The sequence below is a fragment of the Equus przewalskii genome, chromosome 15, assembly GCF_037783145.1.
Source record: "Equus przewalskii isolate Varuska chromosome 15, EquPr2, whole genome shotgun sequence".
Lineage (NCBI taxonomy): Eukaryota > Metazoa > Chordata > Mammalia > Perissodactyla > Equidae > Equus > Equus przewalskii.
Window position 1 is genome coordinate 37673576 of NC_091845.1, and position 27965 is coordinate 37701540.

General features: G+C 53.2%; 4 protein-coding genes and 1 long non-coding RNA gene across 44 annotated transcripts in view; 2 read left to right on the forward strand and 3 right to left on the reverse strand.

The window, feature by feature from the left end:
* DCAF1 (DDB1 and CUL4 associated factor 1) overlaps positions 1–1936 on the forward strand; it is a 78292-nt gene extending 76356 nt beyond the window's left edge. For all 3 annotated transcript variants that reach the window (XM_070575223.1, XM_070575224.1, XM_070575221.1), the window contains exon 24: positions 971–1936. In XM_070575223.1, coding sequence (XP_070431324.1) covers positions 971–1029 — 59 coding nt within the window. In that variant the 3' untranslated portion in view covers positions 1030–1936. The remainder of the gene's footprint in view (positions 1–970) is intronic.
* Positions 1937–5540: 3604 nt separating this feature from the next.
* On the reverse strand, positions 5541–8742 carry RBM15B (RNA binding motif protein 15B). The gene has a single exon (XM_008535945.2). The coding sequence runs from the start codon at positions 8556–8558 to the stop codon at positions 5871–5873; it is 2688 nt and encodes an 895-aa protein (XP_008534167.2). The 5' UTR covers positions 8559–8742; the 3' UTR covers positions 5541–5870.
* A 2236-nt stretch (positions 8743–10978) lies between these two features.
* On the reverse strand, positions 10979–14803 carry MANF (mesencephalic astrocyte derived neurotrophic factor). The gene is made up of 4 exons (XM_008535944.2): positions 14434–14803; positions 13554–13681; positions 12639–12780; positions 10979–11442 (listed from the first exon to the last, which is right to left on the reverse strand). Exons 1-4 carry the CDS (start codon positions 14516–14518, stop codon positions 11258–11260), a joined length of 540 nt encoding a protein of 179 aa, XP_008534166.1. The 5' UTR covers positions 14519–14803; the 3' UTR covers positions 10979–11257.
* Positions 14780–27014, forward strand: LOC139075937 (uncharacterized). Its single transcript, XR_011526963.1, has 2 exons — positions 14780–15339; positions 26583–27014. It is a non-coding gene; the product is annotated as an uncharacterized lncRNA (long non-coding RNA).
* DOCK3 (dedicator of cytokinesis 3) overlaps positions 15643–27965 on the reverse strand; it is a 445464-nt gene continuing 433141 nt past the window's right edge. For 12 of the 38 annotated variants that reach the window (XM_070575201.1, XM_070575191.1, XM_070575187.1 and 9 more), the window contains 5 exons: positions 24861–24979; positions 24230–24317; positions 20157–20279; positions 19520–19602; positions 15643–18681 (listed from right to left, as the gene is read on the reverse strand). In XM_070575201.1, the coding sequence (XP_070431302.1) occupies positions 18172–18681; positions 19520–19602; positions 20157–20279; positions 24230–24317; positions 24861–24979 (923 nt within the window). In that variant the 3' untranslated portion in view covers positions 15643–18171. Of the gene's footprint in view, positions 18682–19519; positions 19603–20156; positions 20280–20922; positions 23805–24229; positions 24318–24860; positions 26367–27965 lie in introns of those variants that run through there. The other 26 variants (XM_070575199.1, XM_070575202.1, XM_070575192.1 and 23 more) reach the window with 6 other exon arrangements.

Sequence of the window (27965 nt, forward strand, 5' to 3'; positions counted from 1 at the left end):
TAAAATCATTTCACAGCTTTCTGAGCTGTGAGAATCAAAATGGGCACTAAGACCTTTCCCTTACTGTCACTCAGCAAATATTAGAGTCCTTGTAAGCTAGGTACTCTGTTTCTCTCCATTTTTGACATGGCATGTTTACCTCATTTTGAGGGTTCCTTTTGCTACTGACAGTTTCACCCCTTGATAGGTCTTTCCAGAGGTGTTAATGTGGTTTGTTCACTGCCCAAGAAGGCAGATGGTCAAGCAGAGGGCTCCTTGTGTGCCAGACATACTGCCACCTTCCAGGGCATCATACTTATTCCCTGCTGGCCTCTAGCCTAGAGTTTCTAGGCTCTCTTTCTCTGGTATTGCTGCAAGCTGGCCAGTAACTTTTTGGGAATTTGTTCCCTGCAGATTATATTCAGAAACTGCAGAGGAATGAATCCTAGGTTGACTATCTCTGCCTTTAAGAGGTCTTCTGAGAAGAGAGAGGCTAAGGAGTTTAAGGAAAGATAAATCTCACTTTTGATGGGGCTCAGCCTACCCTTTTAGTGGTCCTTGGGGTGAGGCAAACCTGTACTCATCACTGAAGGACTCCAGAGGCAAAGGGCTGTGGGGGCTCACTCATTGCTCCCCTCACCCTGCCCCTTTGCAGCCATTCAGGGGTCATGGGTGGAAGCTTCAGAGAGGGCTAGCCTGGTTCCTTTAGGGCCTCCCAGGCAGGAAGAACCTCTAGGAAGCAGAGGGCACTGCATCCAGCCCCTTTGAAAGGTAAGAGAGCAAGAGGTCCCGGGGGTGACCACTGTTGCCAACAACAAGTATATTCTCCAGAGCCAGCTCCAAGGAGTTAATTGATGTGTTTTCTTCTTTCTGAAAACTGGTAATTAGCCTTGCTCAGGCATAAATGTATGTTGTATGCAGGTGCTTCCTTCCTGAAAGCTTCCTATAAGCCTAGTGCATAATCTAGTCTCTCCCTTTTCTTACCTTTCAGCCGACAGCTCTGACAACTCTGATTTGGAAGATGACATCATCTTATCTCTGAATGAGTGAGGAGCCATCACCACATGGAAGCGATTCTTGGCAGGCGAGAAACAGTCAAATGAATTCAGAACACCTTCCCTTCCCTTTCTCCCAGGGCTGTCTGTCTTTTAAGGAATTGCATGCCCTGCATTCAGAGGATTATGGCTTTAGAGAATCTCATTGGACTCTGAGGGTCCTTCCAAACACAATAACAACCACAAGAAAGACAACAGAGGTTAGGCCCTATTCTGCTTCCCCCTTCTCGTAGGATGGACATATCTTTCCTCAAGGGAAAAAAAAAAAACATGTCTCTGGGGTTATTTCACAATATATTTTCTTTGTATAATGTTCTTTACTTAAAGAACAAGAAGTAGTTTTTTATAAAACTTAAAAAAAAAAAAAACAGGCATTTATAACTGAGGGTATGAACTTATATCCACCAGGTCTCTTGTCCCTGCACTTCATTTTCTATGGAAGAAAATGATGTCTAAAGAACAATACAGAGGCATTTTTACATACGTATTTAAATGAAAAGGAAAATCGTGGTTTCTTAAATTGATAAGGATTAAGAATATTTTATTATAAATATAATATATGATTTTTTAACCTGTTTTGTTGCCTCATATGCTGTCAGGTCAATTTGTTTTTCTTCATGCCAGAGGTGGGGAGGAAGGCACTGCTTATTTGCTGAGTAAATGCCTAGCTTCGCCCACCTTCATGGTTTAGGGGCAGCAAGGTCGCTGTGGATATTGGTTTTGTGGAGTTGAGGGAACTTAGGATATAGGTTCACTCCCTCTATTTTTCTTTGTGATTCAGTTTTTCAAAATCTTTTTTTCTTCCCTTTCTCCCCAATGTGGAAATTACAAATCAAAGGCCTTTTTCTTTAATGTAAAGTGTATTTATTTAAAAAAAATACAAAATAAACTACAAGTCTGTCTTTGTTTGTTTATGGCCTTTCCCTATTCTCTTTTACCAAAGTGGGGTCTGTCCCTTTTGTTGCAGCTCTAGCCAGGCACTAGAGAAGACGCCTTCCAAGAGAGGCAGTCCAGGACGGTGGTGAGAACACGTTCTGCCCAAATAAAGCACTCTGGGGAGGAAAGCAGCTTAGTCACAGTGTCTAACCCTGGTCTGCAGCTCTCCCCCAGAGGGAGTATCTGTTTTTGTAAGAGTACCACACAGCGGGTGGAGGGAGGCGCTCAGGGCATTGTCCACTGTGGACCCATCTCTCTATCCCCAGGTTCTGAATCAAGAAGGCAGCTCCAGAGTACAGATTTGGTGGAGTCAGAAAGTTAGGGTTCCTAAGACGTTTTGAAGGAACGAGCTGGCAAAGCTAAGGAGTGAAAGCATTTTGGCTATACCTGAAGTTGAGTGACTGTCATTACTGTTTCCTGAAAGGGAGTGTAACAGCGGACTTGAGCAGTTCTTCAGTTTTGGCAGTTTAGGGGCAGCTGGGGCTTGGTCAGGCCGGGTTGGCAGACACTTCACAGGCCTCTAAAACTGGCCTGTGGTTAAAGTGCTACTGCTACAGGGAAAGTACCAGGTGCTCTTACCTTTTCGTTCACCCCACCCCTTCTCACCCCCTTTCCTTCCCATAATAAATAGGAGACCCTAGTCTTTCTTCCTTTGAGCTTGCCTAAGTAACAGCTTCTTGGTTTCTACTATATAGGCATTATAATAGCTAAAAAGACTTTTCTCCCCTTGCTGAGAGAAAAAGGGACAAATTTGGTTGTGCAGTAAACAGGTGAGACAAGACGGCTAAAACTCACTAGGGGCTGGTAAAGCCCTGCTGGGCTTCGGAGCACCATACAGTTTATCTCACACAATGAAGTGGACCTGTGTTACAGGTACCTCTTGGTCCTCTTAGAGAGCAGAGATCTCAGCTCTTAAGTTGCTTCATGCCTCGGCTTAAGTGGGTTGCTAACACCTACCCAGTGGAATAGTCTTGACTGCTGGTGCTGAATACATTAGAAGAAAACAGGTTAAAAGTCAAGAAGTAGTAAAAGCGCTATACTAGTCATTAGCTGAGCCACTGGTCTCCCTGAACTCTGCCAGGAGCTCTTGGGAGCACCCACAGGTCTCGGGGGGAAATGGGGACCTCCAATAGGAAAGCAGAAGTCTGGTTGACGGGACAACATACCCTTAGGGAAGAACACTAAGAGGCTAAGGAAACATGAGCCCTCTTTCTTATTCTACTAGGGCTCAAGATCTGAGTCACTTAGGCAGAAACATGTAGAACAACAGCAAACCACCAATGAGACAAATTTCGCCTTAGGTTGGTTTTTGCCTTTGATACCTCAGACAGGACCTAAAATGCAAGTTGGAGGCACTGGACACCTAGTTAAATAGTTTTCTCTCTGAGGGCAGTCTCATAAATTAACCGGGGCCTTGACCACCTGACCTACCCTCACTAGTGCTCGCCAAGGCCTTTCTGAGAGAAGGTCACAGAACTTGCTGTGTCTTAAGAGCCAAAGGAAGGAAGTGGTTGAGAAGAGGGTTCAAGGAAGAGGAGGAGGAAGGCCACTCAGTGGTCTGTGGTTCTTCACCAAAACTCTGTAGCTCTTCTTAGGGCCAGAGAGCACCTATCCCTGAAGAAGGGTGGACAAGGCAAGGGTTGAATTGTCTTCTCCAACCAGATTTTCTAGCAGGTTTCTGTCTGGGATAGCTAGGAGGCATGTTATTCTGAGCACCCACTCTATGAAGAAACAGCCCAGGGGAGTTTTGGACTTCACACGGCAAGGCAGCTCTGGCCTGTGACCTAGGCATTTGTTGAACATTTGCAGGAAACCCTGCAACAACGTGCCTTCAAGCCACCCTACCTCGTTTGCTCTAAATAAGAGGAGGCCCACTCCTGCTTCTGGCAGTACCAGCTGCCTCCTGTCCCCCCCCACCCCAACGAACCTGCTTAGATACCTGGCGGTCGTGGCCACAGTTCAGGTACAAACAGACAAACACATTTAACACTTCCTTGTGTTGATGTTTCTGTTACAAACATCTTGTTTCTCTCATGAGCGCCAGCTGAAGCCCAGTGAGCAGGACGTCCCCAGGCACCTTCTGTTCATTTTAAATCTCCAAGGTCTCGAAAAGACACTCTTCACTGTCCTGTGGAGAAGTGTATATTCTCCATGTAGTCTGCAGTGAGCCCAGCCTCCACCTCATGAATTCTCTCTCTCAAAACATCCAGCTGTCACGTGCACAGCAGCCTGATGCCAGTTGGGCTAGTGGACCAGACCTGGAGAGAGGATGGCATGGCCAACAGAACTTGGAGTTCTTGGTCATTTGGGGGCTCATTTCTCTCACTGAAGCTTCTGTTCTCCCTCAGCCCTGAAATCCTTTTAGAACATCCAGCTGCCACACAAACACCTTGAAGAAAGGTGTTTGGGCTGTGTTCTATGGTGACAATTGCTGTATGACTCTGGTTTCCCTCCCTGGTCCCTGACACTGCTGGCTTTATTTGCCAATGCTGGCCATACTACCTTATTAGAGACAAGTGTGGACAGAATTTAAGGCCCCTTCAAGCCATCCTTCTCTCCCAGGTTGAGGATGCTTCCACATTTCCTCCCCTGCGTGGCTTCAACAGTTTACAGCTCTAGCACTACCCAACACCTTAGTGAGTGTGACCTCGCTTGCCCTCAGAAGCACCTACATCACAGTGGTCTCCACCTCCTCAGTATCAGGGCAAGAGGCCTAGGCACATGTTTTCACCCTGCACCTGGGAAACAGTCATGTCAGTTAAAAAGAACATCTTCCTAACCCGCTGCACTCCCATGCAGCATTGCAAAAATTCTTCAGTCCTGGGATTCAGTGTTCCCCACAAAGCTCTAGCGACTGGGCACTAGCCCACTCCATTGACACATCAGCCCCGACCAACCAAAGGCAGAGCCAGAATTCACAAACACCAGGCAAAGTTCAAGAATTAACCAAGGAAAGCTGTCTCCCGCCCTCCATTCCAGGATTTGGCCTCCAGTGTCCCCGGGAGCCTGAGGCAGCTCTGGCTCCAACTGAGTATCCCAGAGCCGCTGCATTAAGGCTAGAAGGGAGGCAGAATGAGAGAGGGAGCCCACACGGATCCGTGGCACCAAGACCCCTGGCACTAATATTGCACTGCTCCTCCCATGACTACAAGACCACACAACTGCTAGGCTTCCTGCTTTCAAAAAGGCCTTAATATTGGGTGCTTTGTCCAGTATCTACAGCTCAAACTGATGGACACACAAGTTGTTTGGGGCAGGATGACAAACCAAAAAGTACCACAGCTGCTGGCTACAGACCTTAGCCTCACCCCTTTCCTTTGCATGGGCTCTGCTCGGGGTGGTATGGCAGGATCCAGAGCCCAAATTGAAGCCTACTTGCTTTCAAGATGAACAACAAATGTGAACACAGTTCTGACTTAGCCCAGAAAGCTGAGGGGCTGAGAGCCATCAGTGGAGCAGGACTCTGAGATATACCAGTGCTGGAAAGGTGACATACAGCATTTTTGTACATGCAGGGGGGAAACGCTTCCATTGAGGAAAAACTTGATTAAACCAGGACTCTGAACAGGATTAAAAATCCATCCTCTGACAAAGGCTTTACTGACAACTTTCCATACAATTAGTCAAAAAATAAAAAAATACAGAACACAGCAGACAGTATCTTGTACACTAGAAATCAACATGACAGGATTCCCTTCTCATCGCTGTAAAAAAAAACACCCCCAAACCTAAGACCTTAGTTTTGGTGGGGAACAGGACTTTGGTCACCCACCAAATGAACCAAAATAACCCAGCAGAGAATTCAAACCAAGGGGATAGGATGGGGGCAGGGGGGAAGATCAGATTTTAAAATAACTGCTTTTGTGACACAAACATGGAGCTGGAAAAGACAGGTTTGGGCTAGGCAGTGTCTCTTACTATCACTATCACCATGTGTTCTTCTTCTAGCTTGCCCAATGTCCTTAGTGCTGACTGGAGGTACTGCTGTGAAAAGTCACAGGGCGGGAAGGCATAGAGCATGCCTGTGCTGTCTCTGCCCTTGGACCCCCCCACTGGCAGGCTGATCACCCCTGCTGCCTGCTTCTGTTTCAAGTAGGAGACTAGGTTCCTGAGAAGCCGCCTCTGTAGGCCTGGCTCCACCGAGGGCATCCCCTCAGTGCTAGGCCCACTGGGAGTTGCCTGGGTGGCTAGGAGCACCGCATAGCCATTCGGGCTCCCCTGCTTGATGCGCCGTGTGACCTCGTCGAGCTTGGGTTGGTCCAGTCGAAGGCGCTGGGCAATCTTCAGCTGGGTCAGCTTACTCCCAGAAGTGTGGTCTTTGAGGAGACCGCTGATAACCCCCTGATCCCCCTCTAGGATGTGCATAGATGTTGGGAAGCAGCTGTTTTTCAACACTAGAAGCCCATTCCAACCCAGCTGCAGTGTCTGGGCATACTCCGAAAGATTCTTGAGCTTTTTGGTCTCGTGTTTTGGCTCTTCAAGAGCCTTGGGCTCAGCCTCAGTGGTCCGATGATTGCGCTCGCTCTCTCGTGTCTTCTTCCCGTGGGAAGAATCTGGAACTTCATGGTGGTGGTGGTGGCTCCGCTCCTCAGCAACATGTCTGCTGTTGCTGAGGGAGTTGCTGCTCAACTCCTTGGTCCCTTCACTGGAGTGGTTTTCCTTGCGGCTGCGCTCAGGGGTGCGGTCAGAGCCTCGGTCTGCCTGCTGCCCACCACCCTTGGTCCTGGTCCGTTCCTCGTAAGGGGAGTGGGTTGTCCTCCCGCGGTCACTGGAAAGGCTCCTCCGCTTCCGCCTCTCCTCCCAGGGCTTGGGTAAGGCCCGGTCCCCATCTCCTCCCCAGCGCTCACCACTCCGGCTGCGCACTGAGCGGCTGTAGCCCTCCAGGCTGTTTCGGCGGTCAGAGCTTTTACTGGGGCTGGTCCAGTCCCCTTCCAAAAAGGTCCGGTCTCGGTCTGAGTACAAGAGGTGTGGGGGGGTCCTATCCCGCACCCGCAAGTCCGCATCCAGGTTTCGGTGCCGGGTATATCCATCTGGGAGAAGCTCGTAATGCACAGGAAGGGGTGAGGGCTGGTACTGCTGGGGATACCGAGTCTCCTCTGCTTTGGCAAAATCCACGCGCAGTCTGCGGTCTGGACCACCCAAGGGAAAGCCCCTCATTTTAGCACAAGCAGCCTGGGCTGCGTCCAAGCTCTCATACTGGATGTAGGCAAAACTATCTCCTTTGACATGATCAATGGTCCGAATGCTCCCAAAGCGATCAAACTCCCGGGCCAGAGCCGCCAATGAGGTGTTAGGTCCCAGGCCACCCACCCAGAGGCGAGTGGTGGGGTTGGCCTTGCCATAACCTATTTTAATGGGGTTGCGGCCAATCACCCGGCCCGACATGGCCACCTTGGCCCTGTGGGCCATGTCCAGGTTCTGGAACTTGAGGAAGGCATATGCCCCGCCCTGGCCACGGGCAGGTCTCTTGATGACCACCTCCTCAATGATGCCGTACTTCTCGAAGGCCCGTCGCAGCTCCACCTCAGACACACTATGATCCAAGTTCCCGATAAAGAGGTTGCGCGTGGCCCGCTGGTCGTCCTCAGGCATCAGGTCCTCCTCACACACGGCGGGGTAGCCGTAGGGACGCCCGCGGTCGTCGTACAGCCCGTAGTAGTCCAGGGCCCGCTCCCGAGATAGTCCTACGGCGGCGGCGGCAGCGGCGGCATCGAGGGCAAAGGCTGCAGCGGCGTGGCGGGCGCGGGGCTCCCGCAGTGGCGGGGCGGCCACAGGGGACAGCGAGCGCTGCTTGTACTGGTAGCCGCCGTGCAGCGGCAGGTAGCCCAGCGGGTCGGTGGGTGCGGGTGGCCCGGGGGGCGGCGTGGAGGCGGCGGCGCTGCTGCTGCTGCTTCGCCGGCTGCTCCCGCCGCCGCCGCCGCCGCCGCCACGCAGGTACACGGGCTCCACCTTGAGCGGGCGGTCGTAGAGCAGCAGCTGGCGGGCTAGAGCGTGCTGGCGGGCCTCGCGCGCGTCCTGCGGGTGCCGGAAGTTCACGTAGGCCACGCGGCCCAGCTCAGGCGTGTGCGACAGGCGCAGGCTGATCTCTCCGAAGCGCTTGAACTGATGGAAAAGCCGGTCCTCGAGGTGCTCGGCGGGCAGCGCAGGGCTCAGGCTGCTGATGAGCAGCGTCTTGTACTCGGGCGCGGCCGCTGACGAACCGGGACCCGCGGGCTCGGCCCCGGGCGGCGGCGGCGGTGGCGGCAGAGGAGATGCGCGGGGCGAAGCACCTGAGGCGCCCGGGTCCCCCGAGGCCTTGCCGCCGCGTCCCCCGCCGCCAGCGCCCGAGCCCGAGGAGCGGCCGCTGCTCACACGGTGATTCGCGTCCCCGGCGCCGCGGCCGTCGCGATGCCCACCCCCGCCGCCCCCGGTACCGCGGGGTTTGTCGCGGGTCCGCGTTGGAACGGGGTGCTTGGCGCCGCCCGAGGCCTTGTGCGCCGCCCGCCGCCCGCCCGCCTCCGCCTCCCGTTCGCGCTCTCGCGGCCGCTTGGCCGACGATGACGAGCCGCGCCCGCTCGGGCTCGAGTCTCGCTCGCTCTGCCTCTTCATGGCGCCGGCGCGGCGGGCGGGCGGGCGGCCCGCAGGCCCCTCACAGCGGCGGCGGCGGCGGCTGAAGAGGCAGCGCCCCCGGCGCCGCCATCTTGGACAAAAGGACTCGGCGCGGTAGCGGCGGGGCGGGGCGGGAGCAGCGACCAGGGGCCGGGCGTCGCGTTATCTAGCTGCGCCGGCCGCGCCACGTGACCCCGCGGCAGACGGGGCGAGAAGGGCGCTGCGCGTACGTCATCGAACTGCGCCGCCCCGCGCCACGTGACCCCACAGCAGGCGGGCAAGCGCGGCCCAGCGGTGAGCTCTGGCGCCACCGCGCGGCCTCAGCTACGCGGAGAGATCGTAGCCCTCTAGAGATGCGGGCTGGCTCGCACCGTCCATGACTCTAGCAGGCTGGGCGGGACCTAGGCCTGCCACTCCTGGCAGGGATCCACGCTGATGGAGCAGGAATAGCAGGGAGTGTCCTTGGGTGCCCCGGTCCCGGGCCTTGACCCAGCGGCCTCTTTACGTGGTATCCCCCCAATTCCAGGACTAGGCTTGGGTGACTCCCATCCTTCGGCCAGGGCACCTCCTGACCGGAGTCTGGGGTTGACAATCCGGAGCACAGAAGCACACCGCTCCCTAGGCCCCGTCCGGGCATCCTCTGGTTCAGGTTCATTTGCAGCAGTCCCCTGAAAGGCCATGAGGACCATGACTACGCATGCACAAGACAAGACCCGTCCAGGCCCAAGCAGAGAAACCTGAGACAACAAATCTGCAGTTTATGGATGGGAATAGGCTCCTTGGCCCCACGGGGCCCCACTCTCTGCTATGGGCATCCAAGCAGACAGCGGGCTGTTAAGGGCAGGGCCACGGAGCCAAGGACGAACAGAAAGCCAAACCCAGCAGTTCCCACAGCTTGACACACTTACCTTTCGGTGCCCGGTGCCCTCTTATCCACCTCCAGAGGCAGCACCTCTTCTTCGGAAGTGAGGTGAAGTGGGGCGAGGGGGAATCCTGCCCAGGTTCCCAGGCCCCTTGGGGAAGCTTGCTTTCTTCAGGGAGAGTTGCTAGAGCATCGCAGAACTTGACCCAGCGTCAGCCACAGAAACCGTGGGATGGGGAAAAGCGCACCATAGCTCTTCCCTCCTCCCACAAGCAGAAAGCAGCTCCTGAAGCAACTAAGGCAGGTGCAAGGGGAGAGGTCTTAGAAAATACACCAGTAACATTGCACGACCTCTTGAAATCTGTTTCCAGAAATAAGGGAGTTAACCTCTCCGTAGATAACCTTGGGAGTCAGCCCTAGAGCAGTAGTAGTTGGGCTGTTTTCCCTGTTCCCCTGTTCCGCGTGGGCTGGAGGACATGGGCGCCATGGGAACACAGACTAGGGTGGTAAGCTGAGACAGCTCCATCTCCTAAGACTTCCGGCTCCAGCCATGGATTTTCCCAGCACCTTTCAGTTTAGGACACTGTACTTGTCAGATCTTAACAGCCCGTCCAATTCCCCCAAATGGGAAAGTCTTGGCCTGCGAAGTGGTTCAACCTTCTTGCTTTCCTCAGAAGTAGCGCTGCAGAGGTGCAAAATGTGGGACTGCTGCCGCCAAGCATTACCAGACTCCACAGTGGGCTGTGCGGTCCCTTCCATAGGCACTGAATTTAGGAACTGCACAAATGATGTGATCTGAGGTCAGAGCAATTCCTCGGAAAGCACTGCTTCTTAGTCCTTCCTTTCAGGTGGTGTCTGCAGGCCCAAGGAGCAGAGGTGTCTCCATCAAGCCGCAGCTCACGCTGACAACTGGGTTTCCCAAGCACCAACCCCACAGAGAGCAACTAACAACCAGACTCTGGGGACAAACCCTCAGGACCTCAACTGTTAGACTTACCTTGGGTAAAAAAGGCAAAAGGCAGCCTCTCACTGGCTCTTTGTGCAAACCGACTCCTGCCAGTCTTGGAAAACCCCAATTAGGCATCAGAGGCTTGAGACTAACACTAGACCACAAACTCAGATGAGTGAGTAGGTGGCCAGATTTGGACAGTGTTTGGTGGAGGTAGCCAGGCCAAGCATCTTTAGAAATATGACAGCACTCAACATACAGTTATTGAAGTCATCATCCCAGAAAACCACAGTCAACACGCCCTGTGCTGCTGGTACCGAGCCCCGAGGTAAGCCCCTCCCTTGTACATCAGACTCAATCTCCTGCGCTTAGCAAGAAGCTGTGCAGCCTCCAGTCCCTCCTGTGGGTGAGACAGTCACTGCAGGGTTGGGTATCAAGCCCAGCCTTCTCCCAGGCTCCCCCGAGTCCTGCACAACCCCACAGGCCTCAGCCCCTGGTCCAGCCCTGGTATCTTCAGCACTGGCAGTTGAGGGACAAATGTGAATATACCTGAAAACTCTTTGTAAACTGCGACGCATAAACCGGTGGGATCTTCATCAGAGGTAAAACCCTGTTTGAGTATTCACTTTAATTCTCCAAGGACAGCTAGAAATTTTCTTCCTTTAATAAAAAAATCCCAGACACACTTTGAAGTCCTAGAGTAAACCAGCAACAGAACGAAGTGAATCCCCCCACGGGGGCGCTGTGGAGCCAGCATCATCAGGAAAGCTCCAGGCTTCACACCTGACATTGTCAGGAGCCGGCCTAAAAAATAAATTACAAAAAGGCTGTTTGGGGAAGACCCAGATGAACTGTTTTTTCCCTCAGGTGCAGCAGGGGTCAGGCAGACTACAAATCAGTCCGGGAACTGGCTGCCTTAGGGGCGTATTTAGGCATCAGTTCATTAATCTTCCGGATGTAGTCAGACTTCTCTGCACAGCCTTTGCACGTCTCCCCCCAGTCATCCAGGATCTTCTTTAGCTCTTTAACTCGGAGCTTCTTCAGGTCCACTGTGCTCAGGTCGATCTGCTTGTCTGGAGGAGAGAAAAGGGAGAGCAAAGAGCTGGGTGGGAGCGGCCATGGACCCCCAACAGTCCCAGGTTGGATCACCCCTGCACAGCCACATCACCCCTTAAAACAAGCAGCCCTAGTGGTCGTACGGGGGGAGAGATACATCCAGACACACCTAGGTGTGTTAGTGTCCACTGCCCCCAATACGGGGAACTGGCCCAGGAACCTTCACCAGGGGGGTGGGTCTCATGCTGGCGGTGTCCACCAGAGATACACAGTGTCGACAGGGATGAAGGCCGCAAGGAACCTTACAAGAGGAATGTAGCTCCTACTCCCTCAAGTGCCTCTTAAAATAGTCACAGTAGAGGTCAAGTGACTGTAGAATGACAACTCCAGGGTGACACAGCAGACAGACCCCTAGCCCCAATTGAGCCAGGAGCTTACTCTCCATAACCAGTTGTGACTAGAGAGACCTCGAGCCAACTGTACCTGTCCCAGGATCACTCTCAGAAGCCCGGGCATCCTTGACACAAGTGGGGGAGCGCAGGCTCCTGGACACTCAAGTCACAATAAAATATGTTGGTGCTGTTTACATTTTACAGAAGAGGACAACTATTTCTGGCCCTGACTCCTTCTGAAGACCTGGACTATTTTTTCCACTAGAGACCTATTCAGCCAGAGAGATGCTGCAGTGCCCAAAACTCTCAAGCTTGCCTGTCTGGACACAGCATTTCTTTTCAAAATAATAAAGATTGCTGGGCCTTGAGAGCTTGCAGCCAGGACAAGAGTGTTAAACCCAAGTCAGACCACATCCATTCTCTGCTCAAAAACTAACGTTCCCAACTTCACTCAGACTAAAAGCCAAATCTTCACCAATCTGCAAGGCCCTCTGTGACCTGCCTGCCCAGCTGTCACGCCCCTGGCTGCCTTTGCACTGCCTACTTCCTCTGCCTGGAATGCTTTTCCATTAAATGTCCTCTTGGCTAATCTCCTTCCTCCTTCAAAGTTTGAGGCCTATTTTGACCTCTACCCACCATGGTGCCAGATCTGTGCTCCGGCTCCCCCTCCTGCCCCTTTTTAGCACTATCTACCATGCTATATAACTCACTCCTGACGGCTTTAGTTTATCCCCTGCCTCTCTCAGCTGGAAAGTAAATGCCATAATGCCTGAGCACAGAGGGGGCACAATGTGTGTTAAATAAGGCCTGGCCACACGCACCATACTTTAGCTCACAGATCTGGCTGTCCTTCTTCTTCAGCTTCTCACAGATCTTCTCCACAGGGATGTGGTGGGCCAGGGGCTTTGACACCTCATTGATGATCTTGGTGGCTGCATCATCTGTGGCCCCAATGTAGTAGCACTGCAGCAAGAAAGGACAGTGGCTTCAGGAGGTTCCACTCGCGAGCCATCTCCTCCCAAACATACTGACATCTCAAAACATCTTCCTTCTCTGCCAGGGCCTCGTTTTTCCATGCCCTGCCTGTACTGGCCATCAGATTCAATCAGTGTAAACCCTGGGCTCTTAATACATGCTTAGTCCCAGAGCTGACAGCTACAAGATGAGTTTGAGAGTCACCAGGGTTCAAACCTTTAAACAGAGACAGACAAACCAGAGACTGCCAGGAAATTAAAGCTACAAAAGCCACCATTTCATTAGGGTTCTTGTCCGCAGTTGAGCCCTGGACTGCTCTGTGCACACTTATCTTCGTCTGTCCTCACACATGCCAAACTCAGTCTGGCCCTGGGCACTCACACCGGCTGTTCCCTCTGCCTGGGACTCTTTCCCCACCACAATGATGGCCCTTCCTCAGAGAAATTCTTGACTACTCTGTCTAAATCAGCACCTGCCCTCTCTACCATACCATCTGGGTCCATTTTTTCGTGTCACCCATCCCACTGCATCTTTTGTCTGTCCGACTGTCATTTCTCTCTCCTAATACTCCCAGTGCCCAGCACACAGTATGTGCTTAATCAATACTAACAGAATGAAAGACATCACAACTGCAGAATATATGAAAGCACTTTAGTCCCACATTAGTTCACTGACAGACAGCTGGCCTCCTGAATAGACAAGAGGGCAGTACTTTTTATACAGGGACCAAGGCCAGCTGGGGAGGGTCACCAGCTACTCACCAACCGATTCTCTTTGCCTCTTGCTTCACGGCAGAACTTTGTAAGTTCTTTTTCAACAGAAGCTGGTGAGAATGTGACATCTCTGTTTTTGAGGTCCTGGTAAAACCTTCCCAGGTAGGAAATACACACTGGAAAAGAAAGGGAAGGAAGATGCTCAGCAATCACCAAGTTGCACCCCAATCCACCAGGAGGGAACTCCGTCAGCAAATATAATAGGAGACACAGAGAGAGGTGAGTTTTTCCATCACCGGTTTTTCTCAGGTGCCCAGAGGTGGACAGAACCTAGCTCCAGGTTGCTGCGGTTCCCTGGTACACCCAGGGCATGCGGGGAACGAGCATCACCCAATGACCCACAAACCCCTCCCTGCTCCTTCCATAAAGTTTCAGCCAAGACTGAACACGTGTCCTTGAGATGGACTCACTGTGACCTCATAAAGAGACAAACTGGAGGCCAAAGAGAAAAACGATCCAAATGCTGCCCATTTCCAAATATAACATCGAACCCCGACGTGCGGCTTCGCAACCCGACCAGACCCGTAGCGGTGCCCACGGCCGGCCCTCAGGATTGCCGACCCGGGCCAGGGCCGCTCCCGAGAGCCTCTGCCCAGTGATGGGAAGGGACAAAAACTCCGGCGTTATCTCAATTTCCGGCCAAGTTTTCAGCATCACCTAGTCCCGACTTTTCCTCGTCGGACCAATGTTTTCTAGGCCCAGGAAACGTCTTCTGGGCCCGGCCTCTGGCCCTCATCGGACGGACCCCGCGGGGGACAGCCGCCGCCCCCGCCCGCTCCAGCCCCGGCCTCTCGGCCGCTCCGGGCTTGGTTGGGCTCAGCGCCGCCGCCACGCCAACCACAGCGCGCGGACCCCGGCCCCACCGCACCTTCGCAGTCGCCGGGTCGCAGCGACCGACTGCCCGGCAGCACGCTCAACGCCACCGCCACCGCCAGCCCGTGCGTGGCCCACATCCTCCACCGCCGCCGCCGCCGCCCGACTGAACCGCGCCCGCCGCGCTGCGTTGCCTCCAGGCCCCGGCCGCGCGCCGTAGCGCCCCATTGGCGGGAGAGCCCCGCACCCTCCCACACGCCGCACCCTCATTGGTCCACGCGCCCCAGAGCCCAGACGGCCGGCTCCACGCTGCCCTCCCCCATTGGCTGGTGGCGTCACCGCCCCGGGCCCTAGACAGTTGTCGGCCGCGGATTGAACCAGGGCCGGCCGCAGGAAGCGGCAGCTGAGGCGGCGGAAGCGGTAAGGCCCGCCATCTTGGGTAGGGGCAGCAGCTTTGGCCGTGGCCGGGCGCCGCGGGCTGGAGTGGTATTGCGACGCTGCCCGCGCATGTTGAATTGTCCCGCGTGTCCGCCGTTGCGGGCCCCACACCTGTCCGCAAAACCCCGCCCAGGGCCCCGCCCGGGAAGGGTGAGGGGTGCTGGGGCCAGCCGCGACCCAACAGGGCCGGCAGGGTGGGCGGCCGGCCGCAGGCAAAGCTCCGGAGAGGTTTCTCTCCTTTTTCTTTTTTTAAACGATTACGTGGGCGGGGGGAACCAGCCCTGGAGGAGCGTCTGCGAGGCTTGCTGACCCGGCCCGGACTTTCCCATCAGCTCAGGCGCCCACCCGCTTGAACCCCGGCTGACAGGAGCTCGTCTGGCACGGGAGGAGACCTGCAGGCTCTGGGCTGGAGGACCTCCCACCGGAAGGGCTCACGTCCGTGCTGCCCTCCTAGACCCAGGGAAGCGCCCGGGCTAGGTGCCGTGGCTGTGGGATCAGAGCCGTCCCGCCTCGCAGTGGGGAGGTAAGGGGGTTTAGGTTTTTCCCCTACTCTTGGAAGAGTCCCACATTTCCTCACAAGCTCCGGAAGCCTCGCCGAGTTGGCTGGCCCGCCGCCTCCTGCCTCCCAGCTGAGCGCTCGGGGCCTTTGGCTGCCTTCCTTTCAAGTGCAAGGCTTATTAGCTTCCTGTCCCGGAAGGTAGAACGTGGGAAAGGCTGGCTGGGCTCAGTGTAGAAAAGATTTCTATGGGGCTAAAAGGGCTTGGAGCCCAGCGACCAGGGTTGGAGAGGGGCACCTGTGCTGTTCCCATTCAGTGAATTCAGTGGATCAGTGTCAAGTATTCATCTTTAATTCACATCACAGCAGTCAAAGGAGTGGGGAAAGTGGGAAAAATCAAGTGGCAGATATTTACATCTAAAATTCACATTATTTGTTGGATTTAGAACATGCTAGCACAATATATACAGTAAAATACCTCTTGGGACACTAGTACAAATTTTTTTAACTTTGCTTTCTGGTACAGGTAAGATCATTTTTAAATCACTTTTTTTTAAAACATAAATACACAAAAGAAATGGTTAGAAGTTTTCTTATTTTAAATAAGCACAGAATGCCAGAGGTTAAAAACACATTTATAGGGCTGAATACCAATTGGACATCACACTCTATACATTTTTTGCTCAAATTCCTGTACAAATACACAGCATTCAAATAGGTATTTACAAATAAGCTTGAAAGAATGAAAATCAGTATTTCACCATCTTTTCAGAGGACTCTTATCTCTGGCCTCCCACTTCCCCTCAGACTGGCTGATTCTCCAACAAAAGGGATTTGGAGGATGTCTTTTTCATCTAGGTAGGGAAAATGAACCTGGCTCACCTTGCTTAAAGCAAGGCCAGAGGAACCTACACTCCCCTCCCTACCCTCCAGAGCCACCAGGTGGAGAAGGGAGATGTTCTTATGTGATGACTGCCTTGTCCAGGGCTTGAGGTTCAGAAGTGCCCTAAAATCTAAATGTGCCCTCTACCTAACAATCAAATCCAAAGCTAGCCCCAGACCCTCTGACACTTGTGAATACCAGATAGTCCAGGCCTGTCCTCCGAGGCTGGTGCTGCCAAGACTGATCCACTCTGCCTGGAGTCAACATTACAGTATAGAAATGACCCCCAAATACTAGTGATAAATGCCCCCAGATGCCCTGAAAGTAATGTGGTCCTCCATCTTCCCTAATTGGTCACTTGCTGGCATTCCTGTTAAACAAGCTGGCATTTCTTTTCAAGAGAAAAACACCTTGACCATGGCCTTGTCTGTTTGGAAAGGGGGGTGTGGGAAAGGGCTGGGGGATCAGGTCCCAGGGCCTGGCCGTGGAGCTCAGACAGGCCAGCAGAAGAGGAACTAGGGGAGAACATACCAGCTCAACAAGGAGAAGCCAGTCTTGTGACCATCAAAATTATGAACTCACGCAAATGGAAGAAAAAAATATTTTGTAGACTTTTTTTAAAGTAACCTAGAAGCACCCTGGTAAAAGACCATTACTACCCCACTCTGTTCTCCCAAATAATAAACCAAGAGGAAAATCAGTGCCCTGATCTGAAAAAGTTTCCTATAAAGACACCACTGCGCTCTGCCCAACAGACTGGGGAAGCTGGAGAAACTGCCCTCCTGCCTGCCCTGAACCCTGAGTGGTGGTCCCACAGGCCTGGAGAGGGGCCTCTGCACTTGGCCACTTGGAAAGGATAATTCAACTGGTGTGGCTCTCTGCTTCCAAAAGGAGAAACTCCTTACTCTCTTTACCCAGGAGCTTGCTGACCCTGACCACAAGTCCTCAGGGCTTGGTAGCCTGGCTGGGCAGCCAACCCCACTGCTCGGAGGTAGTGCTGAAAATCCCTGATTCAGGAGCTGCATGACAGGCATTCTGGCCACTTCTGAAAGCTCAGAGGATTTCTGGCCCCTGCCACACCCCAGCCTCACTCCTATACCAGCTCATCTCTCAACACATAGCCTCCTGGGCCCTGGGGAAAAGGTGGTTAAGGTAGTCCCTCTGGCTCTACACCCTCACTCAAACCCCACAGGATGGGAGATAACCTTTGCAGATCCATTTGCCAAGGAGGCTCCTGCAGGACGTGAGGTGTATTGAGAGTGGGGGAGCAAATGGTCAGAAATAAAAGTGATGGAGGGAAAAATCCAAGGTAGAGTAGGAGGCAGGGCTGGCCCATGGAAGCCTGGCAGTGTGCCCTGGGCGTGCAGCTAGGCCAGGTCACATGCTTGAGCTGGCAGGTTGGCCCAGCCATCCCCTCAGTTGCACACACCTGGATGGAAGAGTGGGCAGGTGGGCATTTGTGCAAAAAGGCTCGTAGTCCCCTTGTCCACCTGTGACATGTAGTCCACATGGGCCTTGCAATCCCTGAATACAACCATGAGCTCTTGTCCACATAGCAAAGGAAGAGGTCCCTAGTGCAATTTCCATTCTTCTGTGCATCTCTACCCTGGAGGCAGGGCTTGGGCTCCTACCCCCAGGCCCTGCAGAGCTGCAAAGCAATTCTGTCTGTGCAATATCTCCATATAGCTCCACGTGGTCTGGAACTGCAGGAGGAAGAAAGCATCTACTGCACGAAAGAAAGAAAACTCATAGAAATAGGTAGAAAATGAAATAAAAAGAAGCCACAACCCTTCATGCTGCTGAGGCCTCTGGACACGGCAACACATGAGTTCACGGCAGTAGAACGTAGACTCGGGGTGGTTCTCTCCTGAGTGCCAGGCCTCTTCTGGCTCCCTGGGGGGGGACTTGGATTTCAGACCTGGAGTAGTTGGGCAAGCTGCTCACCGAGGGCGGCATCCCAGCCGCCTCTCTGCCCCTCACTGTTCTCCTCGGCCATGTTCCCAGGCCATGCGGGCCTGCTCTTCCTTGACGCTCCCAGGAGGCAGTGAGGCCTTGCGGTGCAGGCCCCGAGGCCTCTCGGCCTCTTCCCGCAGCAGCACACCCTCGTCGTGCTCCAGGGCCGGCAGGCGGGGATGGTAGGGCTTGGGTGGCAGCGCAGGTGGGTCCATAGGGTCCTGAGGGATGACGCATCCTGGGGCTGAGTGGCTTCGACACGGCTGGGCCTTGATGGAGTCAAGGACGGCAGACTCAGAGAGGCTGTAGTGGACAGGGAGGTAGGGTGGCTCAAGATCTTCATCAGCGTTCCAGGCCTGGCTTGGCATGGAGTCCATGGTGTCGGTGCGAGGTGGGGCCTCCGAGGAATGCCCAAAGTTACTCTCGCTCAGGGAGGACACACCACTGCTAGCACTGCCGGACAGTGTAGAGTTACTGCCGTCCAGGCCCGACTGGGGGCTCGTGGGGGAGGCTGGGATAGGGTGGAGGGGAGACTGCAAAAGAAAGGGTAGGCATGTTAGAATCTTTCTCTCCAGATAGGCTGACTGGCCCACCATGCAAAGAGAAGACCAGGATTCTGCTTATTAATGAACTTTAACTCTCATCAACCGCATGGTTCTTGTTTATTCAGCAGCAGCCCCTTACCTTCCTGCGGTCCCCAGCAAGCCAGTGGAGCCCCAGAATCACCTGCATTTCTATGGGCCAATAAATGGCCCTGCCCTGGCTGCTGGGCATTTATGCCCCCTGGAACCAGGTCCCAGGCTGTTGGATGTGGCTCTAGGGTACTGACAGAAGGGCTGGGTCGTCAGGCCAGAAAGTACGCTAGTGGGCCATGGGCCAGATGAGTGCATTTTGCTGCTAAAATCTGTGATAGAGTCAGTCTTTTCCAATTTGCAGAAGAATTAATAAGTTTTTCATTATTTAAGCTTTGGTGCCTGATACTTCGTACTTGACTGGACTCTAGTTTAAAATGCTCTATACTGGACCACAGGACTGTATCTTTACCTCTTGAACTGTGGTGTGTTGATACCTCATGGCGTTGGCAGAGTCCCCCGGCTTCCCACTGCTTATTGCCTACACACTCCAGGTGCTGTGTGTTGTTGTCTCCAGGACCCTCTGACCTCCCTGTCCCCATTGCATTTGTTGCAGGACACATTGGTCATCTGCATCCCAAGTGAGGTTCTGGCCACCCCCAGCTTCTGCTGGGCTTGGCTCTCAGGGACAGAGGAACAGGGGAGGGCTCAGGTTCTTTCTGTAGACCCCAGGGGTGATTCCAGAGCAGACAAGATGGCTCATCTCACAGCTTGTTGGGGTGTCACTTCAGTACATTACCTTGCGCAGGGTCCGGGCAGGGAGGGCCGGGGGGGTGTCACCCAAGGGGTGGTGGAAGGCGTCAAAGTGTAAGGAGTAATGACCTGCAAAGGGAACAGAACCAGAGCCTAAGCTGGGGCCACTCTTGGGCTGCATGCCAGCACATTTTGCTGAGCCAACTGGGCAGGTGTGGGAAGAGTCTCCTGGGGACCTCTCAGCATTGAAGGCCACAGAAAAACCTCTCTTCATCAAAGTTCTCCAAAACATAGGCTGCTGGAGTAAAAGACACCTACGCCACACAGAAGGTCAAGAAAGTTGAGTGCATCAGAGCCCATGGAACAACAGGTCACAGGCAGTGGTGGCTCTCTAGCCCGCTGCTGGGCGATGACAGGCTGATGAGTATTGGGCTTGGCACAGTCAGTTCTGTTGTCTTCAGCCTCCCTGGTTGGGAGGGCCTCACTGAGTTTACCTGCTGTACTCAGAAACCTCACTGACCCCAAAGCCCAGCAGGATCCTTTCTGTGGCTGGGATGTATTTTCCTTCACTGAGTCAGCCCAGAGAATGGCCCATCTTCTCAGCCTTGAGGGCTGCTGCCCTTGCCCCTGAGCAGAGTCTGAGACCAGGGACTATCTGGGGGACCCGCTGGAGGTCTTCTTACCATGCAGCAGGCTTCGGGGAGGCACTGGGGGGGCCAGGATGCACCCCGTGTGGGCAGACAGGAAGGGCTGGGCCTCTCGGGCTCCGCTATCCAGGCTCCAGCTGCTGGGGGCTGCTGGCACCGCTGAAGGGTGGAAACAGATGGCATGAAGGGAGGTTACTTCTTGAGCCACCCTCTGGGAGAAGCCCATTCTATGGGCTTCTCCATATGCTTCTCCATAGCATATGGCTTCTCCAGGTGTGCACTATGTACCCAGAACATGTGGGGGTGGCATGCCAGCCTGTAGGACAGAAAAACATTGGCTAAGCAAGACACTGTGACCCACAGTGGAGAGTGGCCAGGGATAGAAGCCGCTTAAGAGGATGGCAACAGAGTGAACTGATGTTGAAGAGTACTCAGGATGAGGCAAGCTGACAAAGTGCAGCAAGGAGTAAACATCTGCAGCCTCCAGAATTTGCCAGGAGGAGAAGAGAACAGAAGAGGTGAAAAGAGGAGAGTGGAACAGGTTGATGAGACTGAGAATACAGAGAGAGCACAGGCCACAGAGGTTTTCACCAAAGTCAAGAGTCAGGGCCCTCCTACTGCCCCAGCCCAATGGGAAAAGCAGAGAGCAGGATGGGCAGGAGGCAGAGACTGCCTCCTAGAGCTGGTGCATGGCCAGGGAATGGGCAGAAGCTGCCCTGACAAAGGGCCTGTGGTAACATACAATCTTCGCCTATTTCCATTTCTTCTGTGCCCACTGGCTGGGTTTGGGATACACAGGGGGTTTTTCTAGGTGAGGACTCTTATTCGCTTTGCCCACTGGAGAAAAGAGTATAAAGCCCAGATGTTGTGGTCCAGGTCCAGCTGGACCTGCTACTTCCCAAGAGGAGGCAGGGCTGTGAAGCCCATGGGTGCTTTTGGGCATGTAGAGAGGCCCAGTTCCTAGGATTCACATATCATGGATGCAGGGTAGAGGGGGTCCTGGACAAAGGGGAACATGGAGTGTCCACCTATGCTAAGGAAAGAGTCCAGTGCCAGAATACTGGCCCCTTGGCCAAAGCTGGGGTAAGCTACTTTGCAGGAGGGGACAGGAGAGGAAGAATGGCTGGACTTTGGGATATGAGGGTGCCACTGCAGGAGCAGCAGGGGACATGTGAATCCTGTTGGCCAACTCCTCCTGGAGAACAAATACCACCAAGAAGAAATACGCCCTTTCTCTGATGAACTAGGCAAGCAAAACTCCTTTTTGGGCTGTCAGCAGCAGGGAAGCAGCTCACAATCCAGGGGCCTAGCCGTATTCCGAGGCAGTCATAGTTAAAGAGAGCCTGAGAAGGCTGGGGTTTGGGTTCTTTCTGCTCCAGGTACTGAGTGGGGAATGCCAGGGCCTAATGGGACCTGAGAGGCTCTGGAAGGGGAGAAGCTGGAGTCTAGCCTTTGAGGAGGATGTGGCCAGGAGGGGCTGGGCCCCACATGGTCCAGGTGACGAAGATGTGACGTCCATCCTCTTCCTCCTCATTGGTCAGGAACTGGCGTGGGCTTGCAGCAGAAAATATGGTAGAACTCCACTATCTAAACAGTCTCAATTCTAAGGAAGATTGCTCAGTCTCATGGGATGGTTGATGGCTGGTGACAGGAGGGAGGGTGTAGCAGTGATTGGGTGGGCAGGCACTCAGCTGTCATCTGAAGTGAGGAAAGAATTCTGAATCTGATAAGCATCAGGTGGATTCCAACAGAAGGCCTCCTCAGAGAGCCTGAGCCACCCCAAGATCAGGACAGGTCCACTCTCATGCAGGCTTTCCTCAAGATGTGGCATGAGCTGCCTGGTCCTCAGCACTGAAGCTTCCCCTCTCCAAAAAGAAAAGGTCCATCTCCATAAAAAGCCACCAAATTTCAGGGAATAAGAAGCTAGGAGGTAGGTTTGGGCAGCTTCCCCAAAGGGGTTCTGACAGCTCAAGATCTCACCTGCACATTTAGGCCCTAGAAGAATTGTGGGGCTGCAAAAGTTTACCCACAAGGGACCAAAGGAACTTGCATGCAGGAAGGCTATGGTGGAAGAAAGCTGACAAGGCTGCACTGGTTTACAGAGGGTGCCTGCCTGAGCCACTCCATGTGAACCAGAAATCATCAAGCTCGCCCCACAGCCTGATGTTTGTGAGCAGTGTGGCTGGTGGACCTTTGCAATGCAGCACAAGTGCATTGGGGCTAAGGGAAAATATAAGATAGAGTGACTTATTCTAGGAGAAGAGGGGCAATCCCCACTGTGTTCTGGCCATTTCTCTCTCTCTGTTTACAATGGCCCAGCACTGGCCTGAGGTCCCTAGTGCATAGCCCATAGCCCTGAGGGCAGGCTTGCCTGGTCTAGGAATCACTGCCTGGCAAAGAAAGATACTTGCAAATAAGAAGTAGAGTCCTTGTGGAACTCAGGATCCTGATAACAAGAGAATGGTGACAAGTATGTACAGTTCCTGTCCTGAAGGATCCAGGTAGAGACTTAGGGAGTTATTACTCTGGCCTATGTGTTCCCACTATGTAAATGTCTAATTTGCTGCCCACTAAAGCACTGGCCTTGTCGTGTGGACATGCTTGCTCTGGGCTCAGCTTCTGTTCTGAGACAACTGTCTTTCCTTCGACACCTGGGGGTGCGTGTCCAGCTTCTTGCTGCAACGTGGTCTGTGGCCTGAGGCTCTTCTGTGTCCAGTTGGCTTAGGGTCCTGGTCTGGTCACCAGCACCCACTGGAGCTCTGAGCCTGTCTGTGCTCTTGGCTGGTTTTCAGATTGCTCCACATCTCAGGTGAAGAAAAGCCACGGATGATTCTGGCCCTTGAGGCTAAAAGGGCACTTTGTTTGGGGGCACAGGTGCAGGGGGGTCCAGGTAAGCCACATGTTTTTGGGATGTGCAATCTTGAGGCTAGGAAAGCATCTTCAGTCAGAATTTCCATGCCCTTTGTGGTTGAGCACCCGGCACCAATGCCGACTAGGCACTGAGGTCATGCACTCAGTATTTGGTCTCGTAAAGAGGATACAGAGACACGTCCTCTGTAATGAGCAAGGGAGGAACAGTGACAGTGGGGACAGCACACAGCACTTAGTGAGGAGATGCAATGACAACAGCTTGGAGGGACATGTTGGTATGGGAACATGGGAGCAGGTTCCCATGCCCTTGGTGGGCAGTTCCCATATGTTCTTATGGGAACAGGTCGCATTGTTGGGGACTGAGTGTACCCTAAACTCCAACAGATGGAAGAGAGGCGAGAGGAACCTACAAGGAGAGGGAATGATACGGGACCAGGTTCTGGTGTGGCAGATAGGTTTAGCATAGTCCCATATAGGTATTGCTCTGTGTTAAAATTAACTCAGGTCTCCATGTCTGGGTCTTTGGGTCTGAGCCTGGTTCTTCCATCAGCTTGTTGGAGCAGAACATAGGGTAAACTCCACTATCCAAACAGCCTCTGTTCTAAGGATTGCCCAGTCTCATGGTATAGTTGGATGGGCTGGCAATGTATAAGATGGACTCAAAGCAGCTGCTGGCCAGAGTGAATAGAGGAGGACTGGACTCCCTTAGGGGTACCCAGGACTTCCCTTGGAGAGGACCGTCTCTGGGAAATTCACTTTGCCATGGCCTGTCCTTCCCATTCTTCTTGGGGCTTGCTGGGCAGCAGACCTGTTCTGAACAACAAGGAGAGGTCCCTGAGGGCTCAAGTTGACAAAGACCAAAGGGGCCACAGGGCCTGCTGAATTCTGGGGCTGGTTGGGAGGATCCCAGGGGAGTAGTTGCCCACGGTTTGCACATAGCAGCCTGAGTTTTCATAAAGGTGGGCTCGGGGCAGGTGGCAGCTGGGGCCTCTCTGAGGGTGGGTCCTGGGAGGGAGAGATACAAACTAGGATCCAAACTAACAGGATCCAAACCTCGGCATCAAGCCAGATGTGGGTTTAGCAGTGAGCATAGGAATTGGTCAGGACTCTGGACAGATAGACAGGCCTAGGTATTGGAGTATGGCTCAGCCTTGGCTAGCTGGTGCCCAGGGACAAGGGTCAGATGCTCAGGATGGGGACAGACATGGGGGAAGGCTGCCAGGGAAGGGGAACAATACCTTTTTCAGCCACAGACAGATTGGGATCACTGCAGGGTTTGCAGGCTCCGACCACTTGCTGGAACAGGGCCCGCTGGAAATTTGGCAGCTGAGGAAAGGAGAAAACATCAAAGAGGGTTAAAACAACCAGTTACACCTTGGGGGCAGTGTTGTGGGCTACAGGAGGCAGGACATTCCAAGATCAGATGGGGAACTCAAAGCAGCGGTACGGCTCATGCGTGAGATGTGTTGAGAACTTCAGGCCAGCTGTAGGAAGACTGTCCAGATGGTCCAAGAAGGCCATCCTCCAGACCCATGCCCAGCACTGCTTTCTCAGGACAGGAAAGAACTAATTTCCTTTGCCAGACTGTTTAGGGATGCAGAGTCCAGGAGGCTGACCAGAAGGACAGAGAGCCACACAGGCAATGTGGTTCCAACTCTGCTGCCATTCTACCCACAACTGTACTCTGTCTGGATTGCTGGTCCTCAGATTCAGTGCAGTCCCCATCTGGGAACTCAGCAGCCTTCTGAGGGTCTTATGGCAGAATGAGAGAGGGATGTAAGACAATGCAGAAAGCCTAGCAAATGCAATGAGGGAAGTCTAGGCCAACACACTTGCAGCAGAGGGCAGCCAGTAGGCTGGGTGTACTACCTGACCATTCTCCAGGATGGCTGCTGGATACATGGCACTGCTTGGGCGGTCCCGGTGTGTGGGCAGCAGCAACATCATTTCCCGGGCGTGGCGGTACTTATCTGGCAGAGAGGGAGAGCCTGTAACCAAGTGAGAACAATCACGCACAGATGACAAGCCACAGATGGAGAGCCCAACGGGCAAGCATCCTCGGGGCCAGGGAGCCAGGTTAGGTGTTCCCTTGCAGTTGGGGTGAGGATGAGCTTGGCAAGCACAGGAGGAATGAAGCAGAGCCTGGTGGTTAGATGGTTGTGGGGGCTGCACCTGGTGTCCCAGCCAAGGCAGACATACTGCAGACTGGGGTGATGCACACCCACTGACAGAGTCCCCTCACCATGCTCAGAGGCAGATCATGAGGAGAGTTGAGGAGTGGAACCAGGCTCTAGCGGCCCCCTGCACCCAGCACTATTGGGAGATGGGTATGGCCTGGATGCTGGGCTCTCTCAGGAGGCCCAGGCATGGGCACAGACCAGCTTGCAAAGAAGCCATCACAGAAACAGAAACACTCAGATAACATAGCAGCACAGTTCTTACTTGACACTTTGTCTCTACACACTTACCTTCTCCAGACACCACTGGCCTTGTTCTCAGTTGGCCCCATACCACCTTTTCCCAGAGGTTTCTCCCTCCCAGATTCCAGGCCCCCAGAACCTGGCCTCTGTCTTCCTGGCCATCCTACTGTAGCCCTAGAGCTAGAGAGGCTGGGGGCCTAGGGCCCTGCATATAGGTGGCTCTACAGGGTTTCTCACTCTGAGACTTGCCCTTCAGTAAACTCGGGGGTCATGGCACTAGTCTGGGAGTTCTGGGTCTTTAACCCAGGCTCTTGAGTTGACTTGGTTCATATTCTTCTCTTGTGAGGCCTCTGCGGTGACTTCCTCTGGTCTAAGAAGCTGTTATGGAGGCCAGACCACGCCACATATGGTATGGCCCAGTCCCCATCAAAGTAAACCATAGCTATAGGCCCAGGAACCTGTCAATCCATGGTCCTTGAGGGGACCTTCCACAGAAGGAGTGAGAATAACTTACTGGCTTTCGCTGGGAATGGATAATTTGGAACGCACTCCAAATGGGCACTAGTCATTGTGCCAGACACCAGATTGTGCATGAAAAACTAGTGGGGTCTTCTGGACCCCTCATGCAAGGGTTACCTAAACCCTAGTGCCCCCTATTTGTCCACTGGCAGCCTCTCGCTGGCTCAAGTGGTTGAAACCTCTCTCTGTGGCGTGCTCTTAGTGAGGCTGGGCTCCATCTGAGAGGTGAACTTGCAGCTCCGGAGGCTCTGTGGCCCTGAAACCCAGGGTCTCTGGGGTCTTCCTTTGACTGTGCAGTGCAGGCTCTATCAGAGCACAACTAAAAAGATATTCTGCAGCCAGCTTGCCCAGGAGTCCTTGAGAGATTCCTCTGGTACTCATTGTAGTCCAAGAAGATGAGGCTTAAATACTTTGAAGAAGTCAGTATAATAAAAACCTGTAATGCAATTATTATTTATGTAAACTTCTTCTACAGCTGGTCTAAGCGATCCTGTTTGCAGAACCTCAGGGCTGGCTTTAAGGTCTTTTTAAGACCTAGTCATAAAAATATCCTTCATTCATAAGGGAATGAGTAAAGTATGCTTTTTTGAAAAACTAGGTTTGAATTGCTACTATGGTAATTTTCTTTACAGATTTCAATGTTTTCTTTTAGAACTTTTGCTCTCAGGGAACATCAAGAGAATGACTGTATAAAGAAAAAAAGAAAAGAGCTCCTAATCCAACTGATTTCTATAGTGCCTTCCCAGCAAGAAACTCCAAATGTTCCCTGAGCCCTGCAAGTCACAGCTCTGGACCGGGATATCCTCCACTTAGCATGCACAGAAACAGGCAAAGAAAGAGATACATCGGGGCCAGCCCTGTGGCCGAGTGGTTAAGTTCCTGTGCTCTGCTTTGGCAGCCCAGCGTTTCACCGGTTCAGATCCTGGGTGTGGACATGGCACCGCTCATCAGGCCATGCTGAGGCAGCATCCCACATGCCACAACTAGAAGGACCCACAACTAAAAATATACAACTATGTACCGGGGGGCTTTGAGGAGAAAAAGGAAAAATAAAATCTTTTAAAAAAAGAAACAAAAAAAGAAAGAGATACAGCACCTTTACACAAACTCAGTTACATCAAACTCATATCTAATACCCGTTCCATACCAGGCACGCAGTTGGAACATGGTATACTGCCTTGCTTAGGTTGGCCATAGTCCCTGACCTCACGAAGCTCACAGCCGGGCTCACTAGGCCAACCTCAGATCTGTGTACCCAATATCCTGATACATATTTGGGGGCTAGGATGGAGGGACAGCAACTTGCAGGCCCCAGGGGCTCTGCTGAGGATGTGCGTCTGTCACAGAAGGCCCTCTGGTGCTATAACAAAGGGATTGTGAATTTTCCAACTCTACCATCTCACTTCCCTTCCACTGCCCTCTGCCCTGGGCAGCCAATCCCATGGTTGGAGAGAATGATGACTACTTTTCATGAAAACACTTCACCAACCACAAGAGCTTTTGTGTCACAGGACTTCTGAACTACTTGAGTTGTAGTCTGGTAAACCCCAGAGCCACCAAATCTCAGATGACTGTTATTCTAGGAGGATCAATCACAATCCCTGTGTTTCCTGGCCCGGATCAGTCTTTTGACCACCAGAGGGAGCTGCCAACATACAAGAGTTTAAGACTGTGCCTTGCCAACCGTTTATCTTGAAGGTTTCCAAAGTAACAGGGACCACAGCTGAGAGCTTCAATGGGCATGGTGAGGGAGGCCACTGGTGTCATGACCACTCCTGGGAGGGGGGGAAGTGACTCAAATGCAAAGAACCCTCCAGAACACCTTCTCCATGAAAGCCTTCCCCTCACCTGTAACACCAGACATAAACCCCAAACAGAGTGGACTGCTCCTTTCCTTCTTTGTGCCCAGTGCATCTACTACTGCATCTACCACATTTATCTGAAAATATCAGTCTTCCTCTATGATGCTGGGTCACATTCTTCTATCTTCTCTCACAGGGCCTAAGACTGTGCCTGATACATGCTGGGCTCACAG

Excerpts from the sequence above, each read along its gene's own strand:
- RBM15B (XM_008535945.2), bottom strand. The coding sequence starts at position 8,558 with ATGAAGAGGCAGAGCGAGCGAGACTCGAGCCCGAGCGGGCGCGGCTCG.
- MANF (XM_008535944.2), bottom strand. The coding sequence starts at position 14,518 with ATGTGGGCCACGCACGGGCTGGCGGTGGCGGTGGCGTTGAGCGTGCTG. Across the intron at positions 13,682-14,433 it reads GCGACCCGGCGACTGCGAAG|TGTGTATTTCCTACCTGGGA; the intron begins GTGCGGTGGGGC and ends TTTCTTTTCCAG. Across the intron at positions 11,443-12,638 it reads GATCTGTGAGCTAAAGTATG|ACAAGCAGATCGACCTGAGC; the intron begins GTGCGTGTGGCC and ends TCTCTCCTCCAG.